This window comes from Nycticebus coucang, chromosome 3 (assembly GCF_027406575.1).
Source record: "Nycticebus coucang isolate mNycCou1 chromosome 3, mNycCou1.pri, whole genome shotgun sequence".
NCBI lineage: Eukaryota > Metazoa > Chordata > Mammalia > Primates > Lorisidae > Nycticebus > Nycticebus coucang.
Window position 1 is genome coordinate 5806024 of NC_069782.1, and position 24149 is coordinate 5830172.

A 24149-nucleotide genomic window follows, 5' to 3' on the forward strand; every position below is an offset into this window, starting at 1 on the left:
GCCATTTCCTCAGCCCTTTGTTTTCTCTAGAATTCAGCCCTCAGTGCCTGCACTCAGCTCAACAAGAATACAAAATCCTAGGCAGGGACTGTGTCTCTAACACCCCCACACTCCTATGACTGGTGACAGAGCCCAGCACAGCAGGGGTCACCTGAGATCCAGGTGTGGAAAGGGTTTTGCAAACCCCAGCGCAGGATGACCATGGGGTATCCCCGATTCCTACCATAGAGACTGCTAGAATGAGAGACTTGGCTCAGCACTGCACTGGGGGTGGGAGGAGGTGGTTTCTGTTGCTCCTCCTGAAGAGCCCTGGGCTCCTGAAGATCCACAGGCACCCGGCCCCAAGTACACGGTGGGTGCAGTGGGCACATGCCTGGGACGGCTTATCCTGACTGCAGGAGGAAGCGAGCTGGGGGCTGGGCGGTCAGGGAGGGCTTCCTGGAAAAGGTGACCTGTCGTCCTAGTCATGGTGATTCTGTAGTGGGTCCCCAAGGGCTTGGGTGTCAACACACCAGGCCAACTCTGGGACCACTTCCAAGCCTCTGTCTGAGGTGGGAAGTCCTCCCTTTCCTGGGAACTGTGTGATTCCAAATAAAAGTTAACAGATAGGGGCGGCGCCTGTGGCTCAGTTGGTAGGGCGCCGGCCCCATATACTGAGGGTGGCGGGTTCAAACCCGGCCCCGGCTGAACTGCAAACCAAAAAATAGCCGGACGTTGTGGTGGGCGCCTGTAGTCCCAGCTACCCGGGAGGCTGAGACAAGAGAATCACCTAAGCCCAGGAGTTGGAGGTTGCTGTGAGCTGTGTGATGCCACAGCACTCTACTGAGGGCCATAAAGTGAGACTCTGTCTCTACAAAAAAAAAAAAAGTTAACAGATAGTGCGGCGCTTGTGGCTCAAAGGAGTAGGGCACTGGCCCCATATGCCAGAGGTGGCAGGTTCAATCCCAGCCCCAGCCAAAAACCGCAAAAAAAAAAAAAAAGTTAACAGATAAAGGGGGTGAAGCCAAGGTCTCAAAGCTGCAGAGGGCCAATGGTGACTCACACCTGCAGTCCCAGCTAGGAGGAGACCGGGATCTGAGGCTGGCCTGGGCAACAAAGCCTGGAAAAGAGCCAGACCTTGGGGAGCTGAAGCATTTAAGGGGCCATGGGGGCCCTTTACTTTTGAGGGCCGGGTGCGGATGGGTGTGAGCAGGAAGCAGGGATTGCCCAGCCTGGCTATTGCTGGCTATTGGTGCAGCTCCATCTGCTGATCAGCCTAGAGCCAGGGTACAGAAAGGGCCTGGCTGGGAAGGTGACAAGGCTGCCAAAGGTACAAGGTTACAGGGGCCCCTGGAAGGCTGTGGTCCAGCCCAGCCCAGGTACACCATTTGAAGTGGAGGGGGGGGGGGGTCCTGGTAGGGTCTAGAAATGCCCCTAGGCCAAGGCCTGGGGCAGGCACCCACCCCACACCATGCCCCTCTGTGAGCAGAGCCATGGTGGGTGTGTGCAGGGAAGGGGATAGGAACTCTCATTTTAAGAGGCACTGAAAGCCCGAAGGAAATAATCCCTAACAGTGGATTTTAGGCATAAGGGCATGGCAAGGATACCATATATCTTTGCAAACCCCAAGATGGCTTTTGTGGTCCTCAGGCGCAGGGGGAGATTAGCAGCCTGACCTACCTCTACCCTCCCAGGTGCTGCAGACCCCCAGAGAGGACCAGAGATGGCTGCAAACCAACAGTTTATTGAGCTCTCGCAGAAACCCATTCCAGTATATTCTCCGGTGGGGGCATCACAGACACGGGGGTGTGACCAGCACTCCCCCCGCTGCCTGCTGCATGACCAATCAGCAGCACAGGAAGGCCTCCTCTTGGGGACAGGATGCCTCCTGGGCTAGGTCAAGGTCAGGAGAGCAGGCCCAGCAGAGCTGCCTCATAAGCCCAGAGGTATAACAAATTCATTTGTCTTACAAAAAACAAAATCTGGAAAAAAAAACATAAACTGAGTACAAAACTTCAGCAGTGTCCCAGCACTATCTCTGAGTTTAAATATAAAAAGAGATCAAAAAACTGTATTTAAAAAGACAAAGAAACCACAGCAGCCACCACCTCCAGGGCAGTGGTCGGGGAAGGGGGGGGGTCCAGCCCCACCCCAGGCTGCAGGGGCCTCACTTGAGCAGCAGGTGCAGGCCCGCCCCCAGCAGCAGCACCAGGAGCAGCAGCAGCAGCAGCACCTGAAAAGCAAGGCAGCAGTGAGGCCCGAGCCAGACAGACAGGGTGAGAGCCTAGACAGGGTGATAGTGGGGTGCAGGAAGGAGTGCCTCCCCAGCACGGGAGGGAGCCAGAACAAGCTGAGACCAGAGAAATAACTGAGTTCAGGAGAGGGAGGGAGAAGAGAGACGTGGCCCTGAGAAGAAACAGCAGTCCAGCCTGGACCGGGCAGCCAATTCTTTGCACCACAGGTGAAGACACTGTGCAAACACGGGTAAGGGGCACCCGCTGCCCTGGTGGACAGCAGTAGCTTGAGGAGGCATGAGAAAAGGCTGGCCAGGAAAGCTGCTCAGGAGGAGACACCTGTCCTGGCCAGGAGAGGGTCCTGTCTGCCAGATGAAGCCGTTCCTGGCAGAGGGAAAACCAGGCCTGCACACAGCCTCTGGTTTGTGGGGTCACCTCATGCATGAGACCTGCAGTCTCAACCCCGAAAGCCAGTGGGACCAGGCAGATGCACAAACAGGTGGTGACAGGGAGTGGTGGGGACTGTGGCAAACCAGAGGATGTCCCAACCAGACAGCCCCCACTGGCATCAGTGCACATCAGAGTCATGAATCGAGGCTCTTACCCAGCGCCCGGGGCTCAAGGATCTCCAGAACCCTGCTATTTTCTCCCTGAGGTTGGTGAAACCGCCAATAACACTTCCGAGGACGCCCTGACCGTCGGTCTGGTTGTAGGATAGACCCAGGCTACAAAACACACACAAGGGAGCACAGCTGTTACGACAGAAGCAGGCAGACACCACTTGAGTGCACTGTCACAGATGTGGGGAACAGAGATCCTGTCCTCTCACCCCCATTGCCACCCTGGTCCCTCTTTGCATGTGCTGTTTGTGGTTAAATTCATTCTGATTTCCTGTTTCTTCCCCATTTGTCCGCCAGCCCACCAGGGGCTTGGACCTGTGGAATACCAAACCCACTCTGTAGGATGCTGGGGAGGGCACTCTGCCTATGAATTCCTCCCCAGAAGACAGCTGAGAGGTCCTGCCTTCCTGACTTAGGATCCTAGCTCATCCAGCGAGTCCCTTTAAGTCAAGACCCTCTTTAAGTCAGGGCATGGTGGCTCATGCCTGTCATCTAGCACCCTGAGAGGCCGAGGTAGGTGGATTGCTTGAGTCCAGCCTGAACAAGAGCAATAGATATCATGTCTCTAAAAAAAAAAATAGGGAGGCACCTGTAGCTCAGCAGCTAGGGCACCAGCCACATACCCTGGAGCTGGCAGGTTCGAATCCAGCCCGTGCCTGCCAAAAATGACAACTACAACCAAAAAATAGCCGGGTGTTGTGGCAGGTGCCTCAACTACTTGGGAAGCTGAGGCAAAAGAATCGCTTAAGCCCAAGAGTTTGAGGTTGCTGTGAGCTGTGATGACACAGCACTCTACCCAGGGCAACATAATGAGACTCTGTCTCAAAAAATAAGTAAGTAAATAAAATAGCCAGGCATTGTGGTAGGCCTCTGTAGACCCAGCTACTTGGGAGGCTGAAGCAAGAGGATCGCTTGAGCCCAGGATTTTGACGTTGCTGTGAGCTATGACACCATGGCACTCTACTAAGGGGGACAAAGAGAGACTGTCTCAAAAAAATAAAAAAGACCCTCTTGAAAGGGTACAATCTTCACTTGATGAGGAAAAGAAAAGGGCTCCTGGCTCAGCTGTGTTACTGCCCAGGCCCAGAACAGAGTGATGGCAGGTGTCAGCCCCAGGAGCAGGGGCTGGGACAAGCCAAGAGCTTCCGAACTATCTAGGAAGTTCAGGGCCACTTTCTCCCAGTGCTTCCTGAGGCCCAGGCCTGTGCTGGGTTCTGGGCCCACCCACTGACCCAGGGCCCCTCCCCAGGAGCTGAAGGTCCCAGCCTGGTTACCTGTGCATGGTCATCCTGGACAGCTGGGCTAGTCGGGGGCTCCTGAGATGCAGGTCCATCTCATCCCCAATGCAAGCTAGACGCAGGGCCACCAGGTCACTGTAGGGAGCACACTTGGCAGTCAGAGTGTGGCTGTGGTGAGGCCAGTGGCACCCAGCCCCACCTAGATGAAGTTTCTGGTGGGACCAGGAGTGGTCTAGAGGTGAGGGGCAGTGTCTGATTTGGGGCAGGCAGTGAGCGAGTCTTCCCATGTCCCTCCTCTGGCAGCCACTTTGCTTTATAGAAGCCCTCAAGGTCCCACCCATGGGTGGATTCTGAGGTGCCAGCCATTTCAAAAGACATCCCTGCCGGGCTCGCCATGGGGGTGCCTGTCCCAGCCATCTGGTAAGAGGGCATGGTCTGAGATTTATGGGATAGGAGGGGAGTAGACACTTGTACCTGGGATGCCTGGGGGAACAGTGTGGCAGGCTCCCGGGGCAGCCTACCTGTGCACTATGGATAAACAGATGCCCAGAGAACCTCAGTGCCCTGATTTCCCCGGAGAAGCCTGGGACAGGCCCGCCTGGTGGGGCTTGGAGGGGATGTTGGACCATGGGGAGGGTAGATGTAGGGGTGCTGACCCCCCCCGGATGACAAAGGCTGGTTTCCCACAGGAGTCTCAACTTACCCCCTCCTTGGTGGGGCAAGGGGGTTGCCAAGAACTGACTCCTCTCTGGTCCTCAATCCTGAAACCAACCCTATTGTCATCATGCCTCTGGGAATGGAAGCTCCTGCCTGGGTCCCCCACCCCTAAATCAAATCCCAGAGTGAAACAGAGGCTGAGGTGCTCTACACATGGACGCACACACAAAGACTAAAAAATCCCCCTCCCGCCTTCCCTGCCTGGCTCAGAGCTGCTGGGCCTCAGCCCTGCCCTCTGGGTTTGCCACATTCCATCCTGATGACCGGGCAGCTTAGCTGGGAATTTCCAGGCAGAGGGGCCCCCAGCACCCTGCTGCCTCCCAGGTCTGAGCTCCTTACTCTGGGGTGGTGGGGATGGGGGGAGAAAGTATGATGGAGGGCGGACTGGACAAGCTGGGTCAGGGATGTAGCCCAATCCCTGTGGGACCTCAGGAAACACTGTCCTGTCCTAATAGCCCCTGCCCTCGTCTATTTAATAGAGCGAGGAGGAGGAGGGAGGGGCCAGATGGCCCTCAGGCCCCTCAGGCTCTAAAATCCTGACTAGCACAAACCCTACATCCAGGACCTTAATGCCTAAAAATCCTAAAAGAAACACCCAGAACCCTGCAGCTGATGCAGCAGCCGTTGGGGGTGGGGTGGGGGAGGGGGTGGCGGCTAGCCGTCTTCTCCAGCTCAGGGTGGATGGAGGCCAGCAGCCCCTGGCCCTCTCTCTCCTGTCTGCACCAGGAGGAATAAACATACACATGCTCCCTGCTGCTGGGCAGCTGCTGAGCCTGGACACAGCAGGGTGCAGCTGGCAGAGTGCTGGGCTCAGGTCCCACCTCTACCCCAGCTGGCAGTCCTGCCACCTTTAGGGGCCCTGCAGTTCTGGGAGATCCTGGCTTCCTGCCTGTCTTGGTGATTCCTGCCACTGCAGCCAGAGCCAGGAATCGTGTGGCTTCCTCAGGTCCTCCCCAGGTTCCTTGCTTATAAAGGGGAACCCCACATCCTTCGAGAGAACTTGATGTGGCCTGCAGGTCAGGACAGCCCCATGTCTAGTTCCCTAAAGCCAAAGGCTTGAGCCACTGTGGCAGCCAGTGCCCAGGGCCCGTCCTGGGACCATGAGCATGCTGGGTGCTGAGGGGTCCCTGTGTGTGAGTTGATGGCAGAGCAGGCAGAAGCCCCAGAGTCGGGTGGGAGTGCAGTCATGCACCTGGTCACGGGCCTCCATGACCACACCCGGGGAATTTTCTCCTTCTGAGCTCTGTGTGTGTATGGGGGAGGTGCTGGCCATCCACAGAGGCTCCCTTCTTCACACAGGCCTGCTCTTCCACCCCACAGCATGCCCGGGAACCTACCTGTCTTCCAGGCACTCCATGGGGTTGGGCTCGGTCACGCCAAGAACCTCCATTGTCAGAGGTTCCAGGAGCTGCTCAAATGAGAAGGGCTCCATTAATTGGTCCATGGAGATTGGCCTTCCTTCCGACATTTCTCCTCTGGGGCAGAGAGACACAGTATGAGCGGACCCCCCTGACCTAAGCAGTGTGGGGCTTCACCCATGAGACACTCGCCCCTTACCCCACCCACTCTCGGTCTTGTCGCCCAACCCAGCTCCCGAGACACGAATGCTGCTGCACGCTGGCTGTGCCAGCTACCAAGCCTCTGCTCTCAGAAGGGGTCCCTGCTGTAAAGCACGAATATAAGGTGGCCTCTAACACTGGACCTCACGAGGCCAGTGTCCAAACTGGGAAGCCCAGGCATCTGCTGCCAACAGAGGGGACTGACGCCGGCTCCACCAGGCCCAGTTCCTCAGCACCACTAGCTGAGAATGACTCCTATTTTGTGGTATCTGCTATTTCTCTGGGGCAAGAAAAGCAAAAAAGGCAAAATGGAGCAAGTCATCCTAACCCCATTTCCCAGAGGAACCGTTAACAATTCCTCCCGTCGGGCGGCGCCTGTGGCTCAAAGGAGTAGGGCACTGGCCCCATATGCTGGAGGTGGTGGGTTCAAACCCAGCCCCGGCCAAAAAAAACAATTCCTCCCATCTTTTTGCTGAACACATGATCACTCCACACAGCATCTGCAGACCTGTGTGCAGGCGCCTCTGATACCCATTTCCCCCTGGCTCTTTGCTAATAGGACACCCATTTTCTTTGGGGTGGCCCCGTGTCCTTATTAAGCCAATCACCATCTCCCCTTCTTCCTCATTTCCTAGCTGGTGGTGGCGGTGTACTTCACTGCTGGCCAATGAGGTCTCAGAGGACACAGATGTTGGGTGTGGCAGCAGGGAGCGGACACAGGCAGGGCAGCTCTTCCTCCTGTGGCCAGAGCAGCAGCAGCCAACCAAGACTAGACCCGACCGCTGAGCCACTGTGGCCCATAAGTCACTGCCTGCCTCTCACCGTGTGTGTGGGGAAAAAAACCAATGTGTTCAAGAGTCCGTTCACTGAGTTTCTGGTTCCTTGCAGCCAATAACCTAACTATTGTAAGTGTGAATTCTCAGGTGAATAAGTATATCACTAATGATCTCTGGCTAGGATTCTGTGACCTGATTCACCAAAATTTACCCCACACTGTACCAAACTGCCTTAGGTCCAGAGTATGATGGTGTAAAGTGTGATCCTGGAATCCAGAGGCCTAGTTCAAATCCCAGCTTTGTCAGTTAGTAGCCCGTGAGCCACTGCCCCCAGCCTGCTCAGCTGCCTCCTCGGCGAAATGGGTTGATGCGGATCCCTCACTGGGCTAGGGGAGGATGAAATAAAGGAATCCCGGCCAGAAAATGGTTGTTCACACCTGTAATCCCAGCACTCTAGGATTCCAAGGCAGATGGGTTGCTTGAGTTCATGAGTTCAAGACCAGGCTGAGCAAGAGCAAGATCCCGTCTTTACTAAAAATAGAAAACAAAAACAAACAAACAAACAAACAAAAACTAGCTGGGTGTTATGGCAGGTGCCTATAGTCCAAGCTACTTGGGAGGCTGAGGCAAGAGGATCACTAGAGCCCAGGAGTTTGAGATTGCTGTGAGCCATGATGACACTACAGCACTCTACCCAGGGTGACAGAGTGAGATTCTGTCTCCATAAAAGGAGGGTTCCCCACGTCCAGTACTTTGAACAGGCTTGGTGCCTGGCATGCTGTGACACAGTAGACACTAACCATTATGACCTTTGTCCTTTAGCCCATTATTTGCTTACAATACTCCCTGGGTCTTTTAAACTTGTAATTCTTTAATTCTTTACGTCTGACAGCACACTCCTCTAACTTACTGGATTTTTTGTTCTGACCAGACACTGGCTGGTGACGTTTAGGACTGAACCAAGAAGGGACAGAGGCCCAAGTCTCCCACACCCCAGAACAGGCAGAACGAAGTTGGTCCCTGAAGTGGCTGCAGACAATACGAATAGCACTGCCCTCTATCCTGGGACACTTGCTTGCTCATTTACTGCTTTCAGCATTAAAAAGAGATGGCTACAAATGCCAGAGCCAGGCAGGGGCTAGGGGAACAGGAAGCTTTGGCCCCTCCAGGTGTCCTGGGACTGACTTGAGGCAGGTCATTAACAATGCATTCAAAAGGCACAGTCAGGGAACTGGGAGTGCAGGGTGATGTCATCAGCCTCGGCAGGAGTATGGGGTGTGGGGCACTCCAGCCTTTTAGGGAGAAACCACAGGATAGCACTGTTCTTCATGGGGGAGTTGGAGGAGAAAAAAAACACCCAGAATGTCTCTGTTGAGAGGCAAAGAGATGTCTGTTTCAGTTCCCTAAGAGGAAAGCTGAAAAGAGGTTTGATCTGTTTCAGATGAAAACCCTATGCTAACAGGAGCTGGACTGGAGGATTCAGACTGGTAAACACAGCCACAAAGACACAAACAGCCCACACCTGTCAGGTAACCTTCCACCATGGGCGGAGAAACTGCCAGGTCTGACCTAGTGAGTGGAGGAGATGGCCCCCAGCACCCCAGGGAGGGGGAGGGAGTAGGGCTGCCACCTGCTGAGGGCACCTACAGACAGTTGTAAGCTCAAAGCCGGAGCCTCAGCAACTCCCCTAAACCATTGGGCCAGGGCATGGGGACACTCTATAGGGAGGATCCTGGTATTTGTATAAGCTGTAAATACCCAAGAGATACCATTCTGGACACAAAAAACTTGACACAGGCTCAGTGCCCGTAGCTCAGTGGTTAGGGTGCTAGCCACATGCACTAGGGCTGGTGGACTCAAATCCAGCCCAGGCCTGCTAAACAACAATAACAACAACAACAACAACAAAAAATAGCTGGGCATTGTGGCGGGCACTTGTAGTCCCAGCTACTTGGGAGGCTGAGGCAAGAGAATTGCTTAAGCCCAGGAGTTTGAGGTTGCTATGAGCTATGATGCCACAGCACTCTATGGAGGGCGACATAAGGAGACTCTGTCTCAAACAACAACAACAAAAATCTTGACACACTTGTCACAGGGAGTGCTTGGTAGCAGTTAAAAATAATAGGTAAACTTAGATCAATCTATAATGCAAAGAGGTGAACGTTTAGAAAACATTGGATAACCAAAGTGAGTGTGGTTTGAAGCCACTTTTGTAGTAGGCCAGACAAGCCAGAGATGACTTAACTTTCATGTGCCCTTTTTTTAGAGAGAGAGTCTCACTATAATGCCTAAGCTGAACTTGAACTTTGTCACCCAAGTCCTCCAAATTCAGCCACTTGAAGTGCTGGGATTATAGGTGTGAGCCATGGTGCCCGGCCTCACCTAGAACTAGCAGTTACAACTGCCACTGCCTTTTATTTATTTATTTTTTTTGATACAGAGCCTCAAGCTGTTGCCCTGGGTAGAGTGCTGTGGCATCACAGCTCACAGCAACCTCCAACTCCTGGGCTCAAGTGATTCTCTTGCCTCCGCCTCCCAAGTAGCTGGGACTACAGGTACCCACCACAATGCCCGGCTATTTTTTGGTTGCAGCCGTTGTTGTTTGGCGGGCTCAGGCTGGATTTGAACCCACCAGGTCAGGTGTATGTGGCTGGCACCTTAGCCGCTTGAGCCACAGGCGCTGAGCCTGCCACTGCCTTTTAATTCAGGGGTGGTGCTTTTGCATGGGATGTGCTAATGTAGCAAACCCCTTTACCCAGGCCAAACTTGGACTCACAGGAGCCCCATAGCACTGACCAATAGCTCAGCACCCCTTTTAGACAAGGACACCATCTTCAACCAGCAGAACCCATGTACCTTGTCCATTTTGCTGCACTGTTGGAAAATTAGTCCCAATACAACAATGTTCAGGTGGGACCTTAGGTGGCCATCAGGTCCTGAGTGCTTGGGGTGGGTTAGGTGTCAGGGGCATGGATTCCTGATAAAAGGCTAAGCTCAGCCTCCTTCCTCCCCTCTTGCCCGTTCACCTCCTGCCATGGTGACGACACAGCACCTTTGCATTCACGAGATATGGTCCTCAACATTGAAATTCCCAACCTCCAGAACTGTAAGAAGTAAGTCTCTGTCCTTTAGGAGTCAGCCAGTCTCAGGCATTCTTTTACAGTAACATGAAACAGACTAAGACACCTAGAACTAGCAGTGGAGTTACAACCGCCACATACGAGATTAACACACAAAAGTCAACAGAATTCCTATTTGTCAACCAGAATATAGTAGAAAATAAATACATCTTTATAAAAAAAATTAATTAGGGCGGCACCTGTGGCTCAGTCGGTAAGGCGCCGGCCCCATATACCGAGGGTGGTGGGTTCAAACCCGGCCCCGGCCAAACTGCAACAAAAAAATAGCCGGTGTTGTGGCGGGCGCCTGTAGTCCCAGCTGCTCGGGAGGCTGAGGCAGAAGAATCGCGTAAGCCCAAGAGTTAGAGGTTGCTGTGAGCCGTGTGACACCACGGCACTCTACCCGAGGGCGGTACAGTGAGACTCTGTCTCTACAAAAAAAAAAAAAAAAATTAATTAAATACATCTTTAGTCTCACTTTGTCACCCTGGATAGAGTGCCGTGGTGTCATAGCTCCAAGCAACCTCAGCAATTCTCTGGCCTCGGCCTCCCGAGTAGCTGGGACTACAGGTGCCTGCCACAACACCGGGCTATTTTTGTTGTTGTTGTTGTTGCTTAGCAGGCCTAGGCCAGGTTCAAACCCACCAGCCCCAGAGAACGTGGCCGGTGCCCCTAGAAAAATAAGCCTTTTTGGTCATAAATGAACCTAATCTAGGATGCACAGAAGTTTAAAACTCCTTTAAAGTACATTAAAGACCCAGACAATGGATTTTCGTGGGTGGGATGTTGACATTGCATGGAGAGTAGGCAGCACGTGTGTTAAGGCGGTATTTAAGATCTGAATCCAGAACCTCTGGATGTCCTGGGAGGGAGTGGTGTCTATGCAAACGGTCATTTCCCTGGGAAAGCAGCTCTAGCCCTACTTTGCATCTGCCCCTCCTCCCCTTTTCCTCCCCTGCTGCAAGACAATCTCTCAATGTTCCACAGGAAGAGGGCACAGTGGGACCCTGTGACAGCTCACCCACTGTCCTCACATCCCCCTCACCCAGCAGACACTCCACAGGATGAGGGTCCCAGGCCCAGGGCGGGCTGCTCTGCCAGGGTCTGCAGCACAGTAGGTTGGGCCTACATGGGAAGCCGGTCAGTCACCCACTCTCCACCTTCCTTTAAGACTCCAAGCCCCTCCTGTCCGAATGGGCCCGGGACACAGCTGCCAGTTTCACCCTGGATTTAAAGCCTAACTCAACCACTCACCCTCCCTCCCAGCCTCAGTTTCCCCATCTTTTGTAATTTGGAATAATGATCCTGAATGAACGAGGCTTCTTTTCCAGGCAAGAACAAGCACCACTGCTTGTTATAACCCTGGCTGCTGTTCTGAGCACCTGCTATCACAGGCTGTGGGTAAGTCCCCAGGCCGTGCCCTTCAGACTTGGTGTGACAGAAGAAGCCTCTGTCACTAGCTGGGCCTTGGGCTCTGGATCTCAGAGGGAAAACAATGCGGCCAGGGAGCTGGGCCCACCCCAGGTCCCTACAGCTGCCTCCTCCTACTGTGGCCTCTCCTGGCCACCCCACCAACCCGGGGGGACCTGAGAGCCTATCAGCTCCTGGCTGGCACTAGCTCCGGGTTCTCTGCTGGTCACTGGCCTACAGCTGGGCTCTTTAATCTGAACCCTTACAAGACAGCAGTCTCAGACCAGACCCTCTCACTGCTATCTGGCTCTCAGACCCCCTTAAAAGTTCTGCCACACCTATGAAAGGGCCCTCCCTCTTGTAGCCCTACTCTGACCACACTCAATAAAACATGCTTCTGTACACTATGCCTGGGCGTGTCCTGCCTGAGAATTTCGGCACATGCAGTGCCCGCTGTATGGCCATCCTCAAACTAGCCTAATCCCACGCGTTCTTTAAAAACTCAGTTCAGGGCCGGGTGTAGTGGCTCACACTTGTAATCCCAGCACTCTGGGAGGCCAAGGCAAGTAGACTGCTTAAGCTCACAAGTTTGAGACTATCCTAAGCAAGAGTGAGACCTTGTCTCTAAAAAAAAGAAATAGCCGGGTGCTGTGGCAGACACCTGTAGACCCAGCTACTCAGGAGCCTGAGGCAAGAGGATCTCTTGAGCCCCCGAGTTTGAGGTTGCTGTAAGCTATGACACCATGGCACTCTACCGAGGGCAACCAAATGAGACTGTCTCAAAAACTAAATAAATAAATAAAACAAAATAATAAAAACTCAGTTCAGACAGAGAATCTGGTCGGGGGCCTCCTTGGGCTTCCTGCGGGCCTTGTTTCCTGTGTCCCCAGCAGACCACACTAGCTGCTGCCCACTTTCCTGCCTATGGTAGTTTAGAGAATGGACTTTGGAACCAGGTTGCTGCGTGTCCTTGGGCCCGTTAATCAACCTCTCTGTTCCTCACATGTCCTTACTTCTAGAAGGGAAGTAGTAGTAACACCAATTTCACAGGACTGCTGTGAGAAGGAGTGATAGGATCCATGTTAATAGACCTGACAGAGTGAGCTGCTACGAAACAGCTGAGTCCCAGTCCACAGCCCCAGGGCTTGCCTAGAGCAGACTGCTGTTTGTTGAATGAATAAATTAAGGCAAAGTATTCCCAGAGGACCCCTGTGTCAATGCATTGCAGCTGCACTGCAGGAAACCAAACTGGCTTTTATCATCTACTTCTTTTTCCAGGAAATTTGCAAATATGTAGCTGAAACCCTTTTCTGGTGAAAAGAAAACACACCTACCCTGTGTCCCCACTCAGGCTGCAGCCCACACTCAACTAGACACTCACCAGTGGAAAAACCAGTGGAAAAATCAGTCCCCAGTCTGGAGCCCTATTTTACCCCAAAGAGGTTAAGATGCAAATCTAACATGGGCAAAAGAGCACCGCACCCTGGCCTGTGGGGCTGAGTTGGAGGGGGCAGGTGCTGGACCCAGCAGCCTACACTTGGTGACCAGCTCTGTACTGGGCTGTGTGACATCAGCTCATCTGGGAAATGGAAGAAATGCCATCTCCCTCCCAGGTCCTGTGAAACCCAAGCAAGGAGATGGGCCGGCGGCAGCCTTCAAGAAATGTACAACAAACGGGGTAGGGATGGGAGGTGAGCTGCAGGGCACAGTGCCAGGGTGGAGCTCCGGGTGGAACCTCAGCCCTACAAGATCTCCCCAGTCCCGCTGAGGTCCAGCAGGTGGGAATGACACTTCTCATTTCACAGATGGACAGACTGAGAGGAGGAGGTATGAGGCGTGTCACAGGAAGAGTCAGCAGGGTGGAGCTGGCTGGGAAACCACCTGCCCCCTCCTCCCAGTAACCACCATCCTGACCCTGGACCATAAGCATGAGGTGATGCAACGCCCCGGGAAGCTGCTCAACTCAAGCACAGCCCTCCAGGAAATGCCCTGACCTTGCAGCCGCACAGACCCAGGTTCCACTCCCAGCTTTGCCCCTGCTGGGAGTCCCCTAACCTGAGCCCTGCTGATTCTTCTGCACAGAAATAGCACAGTCTCCAGGGCTGCTGAGAGGCTGAAAAGACACTTTTCTCTGCCATTTCCTATCAGGGGCTCAGTGGGTAAGGCGCCGGCCCCATATACCGAGGGTGGCGGGTTCAAACCCAGCCCCGGCCAAACTGCAGTCAAAAAATAGCCGGGTGTTGTGGTGGGCGTTTGTAGTCCCAGCTGCTCGGGAGGCTGAGGCAAGAGAATCGCTTAGGCCCAGGAGTTGGGAGGTTGCTGTGAGCCGTGTGACGCCACGGCACTCTACCGAGGGCCATAATGTGAGACTCTGTCTCTACAAAAAAAAAAAAAAACCTTGCCTCTCGGGTGGCGCCTGTGGCTCAGTCGGTAAGGCGCCGGCCCCATATACCGAGGGTGGCGGGTTCAAACCCGGCCCCAGCTGAACTGCAACCAAAAAAATAGCCGGGCATTGCGGCGGGCGCCTGTAGTCCCAGCTACTCGGGAGGCTGAGGCAAGAGAATCACCTAAGCCCAGGAGCTGGAAGTTGCTGTGAGCTGTGACGCCATAGCACCCTACCGAGGGTGACATAGGGAGACTCTGTCTCAAAAAAAAGCAAGAAGAAAACGGTTCACACCTATGCCTCCACCCGAGTAAAAAGGGTAAACCGACAAACAGAAATGAGATGAGGAAGGAGACGACGTGCCTGCGAGAGAGGCGGGGACATTCAAGTTTTAGCATATGCCCTGTAATTTCAAAATTTTGCTAACATGTCTGTGGCTGACAACACCCATTCAAAACTAAAGTACAAACAGTTGTTAATGGATTGAGTTTGTCCGAAATGTTTGACATTTGTCCTCACGGTCACATCAGGAAGTTCACATCACGGTATCTTCTGTAAGTGATGGAGAAATAACTGGGAAAAAGGAAAACGGGGTAAGGGAGGGGTAGAGAAAGAGCCAGGAAGGGAGAGTGGAGATGGGAGAGGGGAGAGAGGAAGGAAGGAATTTCTTTGGCTAAAACTTGCAAATTCATCTATGGTGGTAGATGGGAGTTGTTCAGTAATTTGTCAAGTGCAGCTTGGAATGGACTCCTGGAGGCAGGGCCACTCAGTCCTGCCCACTGGCCTGATGTACTTTAAACCCAGGTTCAGGGCAGCGCCTGTGGCTCAGTCGGTAAGGCGCCGGCCCCATATACCGAGGGTGGCGGGTTCAAACCCGGCCCCGGCCAAACTGCAACCAAAAAATAGCTGGGCGTTGTGGCGGGCGCCTGTAGTCCCAGCTACTCGGGAGGCTGAGGCAAGAGAATCGCTTAAGCCCAGGAGTTGAAGGTTGCTGTGAGCTGTGTGATGCCATGGCACTCTACCGAGGGCCATAAAGTGAAACTCTGTCTCTACAAAAAAAATTAAAATAAAAAAAAATAAAAAATAAAAACCAGGTTCAGCAGAGACATTCGCTGGGGTCCAGTGGACCAGAGCTGCTGTCACCTCAGGGAAGGACTGCCCTCTTTGGGACCTTCACATTCTTGGAGAACCACTTCCTTTTCACTGGCAGAACCGTTCCCCAGAAGGAAAGTGTACCCCATCTCACAGATGGCAGTCATGCCACCTTCAGCTTCCAAAATGACACTGACTTAGCAATGCAGATTGCTACCCAAAGGGTTCTCTTTACTTGGGGTGGGGAGTGCCAAACTTAGCCCTGACCAAAAATGTTCTGAGGCCTGAAAGGCAACATTCTGCACTGAGTCCAACGGTGGATGGAAAATGCTGGGTTCCTGTCAGAGAGGCACAGGAAGGGCTCAATAATGAGACATCATCACAGAGCCACCTGCTCTTCAAGTACATGAAGGCTGAGGCTGGCATGAGAACGGACATGAAAACATGGAAAGTTCAATCCTATGGGAGGGGGACAATATCCCCTTATCTACAGATGAGGAAACCAAGGGCTTCCTTGGGCAGATGTCACAAGATGTGCAGCTGGACAGGATGTCCACCTCACCCTAGGTTACCTCCTGCCTCAGCCCCCTGCACCAAGATTCTTTCCCTGTGCCCTGCCCTGCCTGCTCAGCTGTCAGGCCTCCAGGCCTCCACACTTCCTTTCCCTCTGCCTAGGGCCCTCCCTGCTTTACTGCAAAACTCCCACCCAATCTTAGACTCACACGCCACCTCCTCTGAGCAGCCACTGTCTCCCACCAGAGAAGAGCAAGTGCACTCCCACTGGCTGCCTTGATTTCCAGCACAATCTCCAGTAACCCAGCTGCTACCTCCCCTGGGAGCTACTCAGCTCTGACCCCCTCCAGGCCCGGGGCTTTGCCCTGTATGCTCAGGAATGTCCACTTCTAGAATACAAAACCAACCCCTTTTCCTTCCCAAATCCACACACTGCATAGATGCTATGACTTACTATGGGGCTATCGCCAATAAACCCATCCTAAGGGGCAGTGCCTGTGGCTCAGTGAGTAGGGCACCAGCCCCATATACCAAGGGTGGCAGGTTCAAACCCAGCCCCGGCCAAACTGCAACAAAAAATAGCCAGGCGTTGTGCTGGGCGCCTATAATCCCAGCTACTCAGAAGGCTGAGGCAAGAGAATCACTTAAGCCCAAGAGGTGGAAGTTGCTGTGAGCTGTGATACTACAGCACTCTACAGAGGGTGACAAAAAAATAAAATAAAAACCATCCTAAGTTGAAAATATCAAGTCAAAATGCACATCATATATGTAATTTACTGAACATTAATAGCTTAGCCCAGCCTACTTTAAACGTACTCAGAACACTTACATTAGCCGTCAATTGGGCAAAACCATGTAATCCAAAGCCTATTTTATCATAAGGTTTTGAATATTGCAAGGAATAACTTGGCACCCATATCTCAATGATTAGACCACTGGCCACATGCACCAGGGATGGTGGGTTTGAACTTGGCCTGGACCTGCTAAACAACAATGGCAACTACAAGAAAAAAATAGCTGGGCGTTGTGGTGGGGCGCCTGTAGTCCCAACTACTTAGGAGGCTAAGGCAAGAGAATTGCTTAAGCCCAAGAGTTTGAGGGTGCTGTAAGCTGTAACACCTCGGCACTCTACCAAGGGTGACATAGTGAAACTCTGTCTCAAAAAAAAAAAAAGAGTATCACATGGAATTTATTGACTACTGTACTGAAAGTGAACAGAATGGCTGTGTGGATACACAAATTACAATTACAGTATCTAATGAATGTGGATCAATTTCACACCGTCCTTCCGGGATATCTATACAGTTAAGTCATAGTAAAGTCATAATGAGAGTGACAGGGTAAGGGAGGCAGGTTCTCTCCTTCCCTGCTGGGGGTGGACATGAGTACAGCCCCTTGAACATAATCATCCCCAAATTTCATCTCCAGGAAGGGTCAGGGACTTGGGGTCCAGAACCAGCCTGCTCAAGCAGCCCTAGGGAAAGCCAGCTTTCTTCTCTGCGCCTCACTTTCCTCCTCTGTAAAGTCAACCTCCTGGGGTTGCTGTGAGGATTAAACAAGACAATTCAGGTGAGGCACTCAGGAGTGAAGACTCTCTGAATACTAGGTATTATTATTTAATATAGAACATTAGAAACAATCCAATGTCATCAATAAGGAACAGGTGGTGAGTGGCTGAGGGATTAGATCAAGATGAGGGCAACCATTTCTCAGCAATGCCGTGTATGCAAATATTTACATCTCACTGGTCATGACTGTGTACATGTTATACGAATGGAAAAGGATGGGAGAAATATCTGGAAACTAACAGTGACTATCTTTGAGAGGGCAACAGAATTGAGGGGGGTTGTTGGCAGAGGAAGAGGGAACAGACTTAGCCACGCCTCCTCTAGTACTCCAGCCTCCACTGGGAGACTTTGTGCTGGGTGGCCCCGGTCACTTGACCACTATGATCTGCCCATTTCCTCAACTACTCACAGGGATAAAAATATGACCCACCCTCAGGCCTGCTGTGAGGATTAAATAAGATTTCAAACCTTGGGATGGCACCTGTGCCTCAGTGAGTAGGGTGCTGGCCCCATATTCCGAGGGTGGCGGGTTCAAACCCAGCCCCCGCACAAACTGCAACAAAAAATAGCTGGGCGTTGTGGCAGGCACCTGTAGTCCCAGCTACTCGGGAGACTGAGGCAAGAGACTTGCCTAAGGCCAGGAGGTGGAGGTAGCTGTGAGCTGTGAAGCCATAGCACTCTACTGAGGGTGACAAAGTGAGACTGTCTCTAAAATACATATATATATATATATGTATAAAAGATTTCAAACCTTGAAACTGTCCGGAAATTAATTTCAAGGCATCACAGAGAGGAGGCTACTTTCAGATCTCTAATCATACTTCTCCCCCGCAGTGCTCCAGGGCACCTGCACAGAGGCAGATGTGGGGCGCTGGAGCCACAGGGTATCACCCAGACAGAGAAAAAGTTTTGTTTCCTTTCTACCTGGTAAATTATAGAGAGATGGTCCAAGTCCTTGGTTTAATGTCTGTTTATCTAAGAAGGCAAAGCCTACTCCTCAGTCTAGAGCACAGACAGACCAGGTCAGGGCTCTTGATGACCCTGGCTCTGCCAAGGAGGGCTCAGCCAGCTGGTCCCCTGGCTTTGGAGCCAGATCAGCTGTGTGACTTTGGAAAGCTGCTCCTCTGGACCCCTAATTCCTCATTTATAAGGTAAGAACTGGGGGAGAGATTTTTCTCCTGCGTGCTTTCCTGACTCTAAAGTGTAGAGGAAGTGTAACAGATGAATAGCTCTTGTCTAATTTTGAACTGATCCCCAAAAGGGGAACACTGTGCTTTTCAATCACCATTAATTAACAAAGGACAAAGTACCAAGACACCACCTGGGTCCGAGGGTGTCGAATTTCAAAAGCGTATCTAAAATGAGTTTTGAAATATTTAGGCCAAGGCATGGGGCCTCAGACCTCCAGAAGCAGACACAAACCCTCAGGCTCTCCTGCCCTCCTAAAGGTGTTTGGGGCTCCCCTCTGAGCTCACCCCAGCCCTCCTTAATACCTTCCCTCTGCCCCAAACATCCCCCAGACAGGCATGAGCAACCCAGAAATCACTTCCTCCTCACCCTCCCAGGACAGAATTAACTGCTCCTCATCCGTGTTGTCCCAGTACCCTGGGTAAACAGACCCGGATTAGGCACCCAGCCCATCAAGGTCTCACTAAATATTTACCTCTCTGTCTGGTGGCCCAGGCACAGAGCAAAGACCCAGTAAAAGTGGGAGCGGGGAGGTGGCCAGCCCAAGGGACCAGATAGCTCACTGCAAAATAGTGAGAATGAAAGATGGAGCTCAACAGGTCCTGGACTCACAGTGGTGGCAATTCCCAGCTGAGGGACCCTGGACTGACACACACCTTCACTGGCCTTCAATGTCACCTTCTACACAAGACCAGGAGGAAGAGCCCCACTGGCAAGTGGCACGTGTAACCCTGACAGGCAGTGCTGCACGCAGAGTTGGCAGGAAATGCTCACTAACCGGTAGCCGTCATCCAGGGAGGCTGGAGCCCAGGCGAGGTGCATGCCCAGGCTGGCCGCCTCGGGGCAAGTTCAGCTTCATGTTCATGGCCCACCACTACACATGGGAATCTTGGTCTTCCCCAGAGCAGGCAGATCTCTTTGCCCTCACCTTGAAACAGCCTCTCAGCTCCAGATGACAGGAACACAATAAATGTCATCTTTTGGTTGGGGGAGGGCGCACAGGATTTAGAATACTTCATCATAAATCTTCAAAATCACAGGGACCCTCATCAGAAACCAGAAAGCCTTCTCTCTACATTGCCCTCCCTGGTTTGCACTTCCTCAGTCTTGGCAACTGGGTTTCCCTACCCCCAGAAAAACAGGTTTACTGTGCAGTGCCTGGCGGGCCCAGAGGGTGTTTTGTATTGTCACATCCTAATGTTGACACTAGGAAAATCAGCTGCCATATCTGTCTGCCTGGTGCACGCCCCGCCCCTCTCCTGCTTGCCCCAGGACCAGCAAGGAACTGGGGACCATGGACTGATTTGCTCACATTCTGTACTACTCCCCCACTCAACCCCAACCAACCAGTGGCAGGACAAGGGCAGCCACCTATGTCCATCCAGACCCACCACTGGCTTCCTGGTGGCCACCAACAACAAAACCCAAGCGTGCCGAGAACTTCCTCAAATATATCTCGGAATTGTTCTGAGCAGAGCGTAGCCAGACCCTCGTGGGATCCTCTAAGTCTGAAGCAGGGGAAACAAGAAGCCATTAATTGTCTACAAACTTAATAGGTTCACTAAAAACAGGATGCTTTCCAAGGAGAGGGGAAATGCAGCCTGCAGTGGTACCAGATTCAGGACTCATTGGCAAATGAGCCCTTCCAGAATGAACTCCTTCCATTTATTTAAAAGACAATTAGAAGTGAAAAATTGGACTGTTTTAGTGGGCTCTGGTTTCTTTGCAGTTCAGTGAATACAGGTGTGATTTTTTTTTTTTTTTTTTGTAGAGACAGAGTCTCACTTTATGGCCCTCGGTAGAGTGCCGTGGCCTCACACAGCTCACAGCAACCTCCAACTCCTGGGCTTAAGCGATTCTCTTGCCTCAGCCTCCCAAGTAGCTGGGACTACAGGCGCCCGCCACAACGCCCGGCTATTTTTTGGTTGCAGTTTGGCCGGGGCCGGGTTTGAACCCGCCACCCTCAGTATATGGGGCCGGCGCCTTACCGACTGAGCCATAGGCGCCACCCAACAGGTGTGATTTTAATATTATATCTGGTAACCACCTAAAAAGTGTATGCAGCACCTCCATCCAACCCAGGCACCAGAGATCTGCCATTTGTCACTCCTTTTCTCATGGAACTTGTCAGATCTGAGTGAGCACAGAAGTGCATGAGATAATTTCAGCCATAGCATCTTTAAGATGGTAAAATAAGGTCTTAGAGCAGAGGTGCAGTGGGAGGAGAGAAGGGGACTATGCCTTGAGATAGGATAGTCAGAGAAGACTTCTCAGAGGTGGGAATTGAGCCTAGATAGCAAAGGATAAACCAGACACCCACAGAGACTAGGCTAAGCCAGTCACTCCAGTGATCTGTTTCAGGGCCCCATTTCACAGGCCTCAGTATCCCTGGTGAGGGGAGAAATACCGCTGCTGAGAGCTCACCACCAATAAAAGACCAACTGGGAGACAGGTTAGAAGCCTGGTGAAATGAGTTTGCTGCCTAGGGAACAAGTTCCAGGCAGTGGCTGAATGCCCACACCTCAGAGGCCAGCATCCCCAGACACTTTTGACATTTTAGAGACAAAGTCTTACTTTATCGCTCTCGGTAGAGTGCCATGGCATCACAGCTCACAGCAACCTCACAGCAACCTCCAGCTCCTGGGCTTAGGCGATTCTCTTGCTTCAGCCTCCCGAGTAGCTGGAACTGCAGGCTCCCGCACAACGCCCAACTATTTTTTTGTTGCAGTTTGGCCAGGGCCGGGTTTGAACCCGCCACCCTCGGTATATGGGGCCGGCGCCCTGCTCACTGAGCCACAGGCACTGCCCACTTTTGACATTTTAAATGAAAAACAAGTAAAAATAAACCTCGGAATACCTAACACTGGCAAGGCTGTGAAGAATCCATGGCTACATCAGTCAGTGACAGCCCTGTGACCTTAGGGGTCAGAAGATGGCAGGAGACTCCCAAATCCTGAAAGAGCGAAGAGATGAGAGTGGGAAGGACAGCCAGATGTGCACACCTGCCCCAGCACTAGGGCTGGCTCCGGCTTTCTGGGAGGGCCTGGGCAAGTGGGAGCCCAGCTAAGGCCCCAGAGGACCCTTTACAGAACCACAGAACAATCCATGCCCAAATTAAGTAGAAATAAGGTGTTAACTCCAGGGAAGCTACTAACTTGAATGGGACCCATTTTACAGATGAACAAACTGAAGTTCAGACAGGCAGATTAGCCTGTCCAAGGCCACACAACTGAACAATGGCTATGTGGAGAGGTTGCTGCTTGGCTTCTGGCCAGACAGCCTTGGAATTTCCTTGCCAGACAAGGCCTCCTGCTCCAGGAGGCAGGCAAGAGGCACATCCCCATCCCAGTGCTGGCTGGACCGTTTGTCCTGTTCGTTCCTTTCTTTTTCTTCTTCTTCTTTTTTTCTATTTTTTTGCAGTTTTTGGCCGGGGCTGGGTTTGAACCCACCACCTCCAGTATATGGGGCCAGCACCCTACTCCTTGAGCCACAGGCGCTGCCCCCCTTCCTTCTCTTTATGTGAGACAGTCTCTATACTAAAGCGCTGTGTTGTCAGCCTAGCTCACAGCAATCTGAAACTCCTGGCCCCAAGTGATGCTCTTGCCTCAGCCTCCAGAGTAGCTGGGACTAAAGGGACCCGCCACAATGCCCCAGCTAGTTTTTCTGTTTTTAGTAGAGTCGAGTCTTGCTCTTGCTCAGGATGGTCTCAAACCTGTGAGCTCAGGCAGTCCACCAGCCTGGGCCTCCCCGAGTGCTAGGATTACAGAAGTGGGCCACCGCTCAGGGCCAGGTCTGTCTCCTTCTTAATGTGGGCCTTCCCACATTAAGACTGTCAATCATCCCTTTCTTGGGGGAGCTGGAGCTCCCAGACCACAGCAGGGGCAGAGTTACAACAGCAGCAACAACAAAAATGTTACCAAAAAATTGTTACAAAGAGCACCAGCAGCAGCAACAACAACAACTTCCCGCCCCATGCCGTGCCTCACTCAACAACAACAACTTCCCGCCCCATGTCGTGCCTCACTCTAGAAAAAAAGAGCAGCAATGGTCAGTTTACAAAGCCATCGATGGGCTCCCAAGAGGCGAAAGCGAGGGAGCCCAGGGCTTGTTACCGCCACGCCCCGCAGACCGCCCGACCCTCCCGGGTTGCGGGAGAGAGCTCGTCCCCGGACCATACAAACCCTCAGCACGCCGGCCAGTGGGCTCCTGGTTTGCCAAAAAAGGTCGGACTGGCGCTCAGCTCCAACCCCGACACAGCGGGGCGCACCTGTGCGAGGCGCGCGGGCTGTGCCGGCCGGCGGCTGCGCCCGGCTCCGCGTACAAGTTCCTGTTCCGGACTCTCCGAGAAGCAAAATAAAGCCTTTCTGAGCTGACCCTTCCGAAGGTACATGGCGCCTCGAGGAGCCTCGGATTGTGGCGGGGACAGGTGCCCGACGCCATCTTCTCTATTTCGGTGGAACCGGCGGCTGTGCCGTTCCAGCCCTGGGCTGGCGGCGCCACGGGGCGCGCAGACCCGGAGCACAGTCCCCGCAGGCTGCGCGAGAAGGCGGTGCAGGGGCCAGGGGTCATGCCTAGGGACGCTAGGCGGAGAGGCCACCCCATTGCTCCGAGGCAGAGACTGAGGCCCGCAGGAGCTGGGGCTGGAAGGATCACAGGGCGGGGACCTGGAGCCCGGGGCCAGAAAGGGGACGTTTCGGAGCCGAAGTCTCTAGATGCTGCTCACAAGTGACTCACCTGCGACGTGCCAGGGAGGTGAGACCTGGGCAGGGATCCCCAACCTTCCAGCTGCCCGGGCGCTTATTGCCGGGCTCGGGCTGGCTGGCGCGGCCGGCGGTAGCGGGGTAGGAGGCTCGCACTCACCTCGCGGCGGCGGCGGCGGCGGCGGCGGCAGAGTTCGCGGCGCGCCTGGCAGGGGGCGTACTGTCTGGTCCCGGGCTCACGTCGGATCCTAATAGGCCCGCCCCGCCCGCGGGCGCCCCGCCCAGGGCGCCGCCTCTGCCTGGCGAGTGGGACTACGGCTTTAGGACCGCAGAACCGTTACACGTGCGTGGGTTTACTTGTTTACTGTCTCTCTGCCCCCTGCTGATCTGTAGGCTGGTTTCGTCCCGCGCTGCTTTCCTGGCGCCCAGCACCTGTTAAGCCCCATCTTCCCTTCTAACTATTTTGCAGCGAGCTATCTGGTGAGCCTTGGGCTGTTCGTGGACAGCCCCGGTGCCCGAACCCGGGTGTGTAATCCGAGCTCTTTACACCGATCGCTGCACTCCGTGCTCAATTCGTGAGAAGAGTGTAGGATCTTCTCCTTTGAGCGCGAGTTTGGGAAACAACTGGGTGCATCTTTTCATGTCCCTTATGCCCGTGTGGAAACTGAGGCTCAGAGAGGACAAGATGACTTGTTGGATGAGCGTGAACACCGCGTTAAGAAAGTGTTCTCTGGGGCGGCGCCTGTGGCTCAGTCGGTAAGGCGCCAGCCCCATATGCCAAGGGTGGCGGGTTCAAACCCGGCCCCGGCCAAACTGCAACCAAAAAATAGCCGGGCGTTGTGGCGGGCGCCTGTAGTCCCAGCTACTCGGGAGGCTGAGGCGAGAGAATCGCTTGAAGCCCAGGAGTTGGAGGTTGCTGTGAGCTCTGTGAGGCCACGGCACTCTACCGAGGGCCATAAAGTGAGACTCTGTCTCTACAAAAAAAAAAAAAGAAAAGAAAGTGTTCTCTGTTCAGAGTTAAGCACGGAAAAAATAAAATAAAAATGCATGCTC

General features: G+C 53.2%; 1 protein-coding gene across 6 annotated transcripts; it reads right to left on the reverse strand.

Moving 5' to 3' along the window:
• Positions 1-1750: 1750 nt before the first annotated feature.
• On the reverse strand, positions 1751-23343 carry BIK (BCL2 interacting killer). 6 transcript variants are annotated; one of them, XM_053586280.1, is made up of 6 exons: positions 23257-23299; positions 7561-7654; positions 6126-6263; positions 4108-4206; positions 2818-2938; positions 1752-2212 (listed from the first exon to the last, which is right to left on the reverse strand). In XM_053586280.1, exons 3-6 carry the CDS (start codon positions 6254-6256, stop codon positions 2147-2149), a joined length of 417 nt encoding a protein of 138 aa, XP_053442255.1. In that variant the 5' UTR covers positions 6257-6263; positions 7561-7654; positions 23257-23299; the 3' UTR covers positions 1752-2146. The 6 variants fall into 6 exon arrangements, with proteins under 6 accessions (XP_053442256.1, XP_053442258.1, XP_053442255.1 ...); XM_053586279.1 differs by lacking the exon at positions 23257-23299 and adding an exon at positions 23131-23249; XM_053586281.1 differs by lacking the exon at positions 7561-7654 and having other exon boundaries at positions 1751-2212; positions 23131-23267.
• Between the last annotated feature and the right edge of the window lie 806 nt (positions 23344-24149).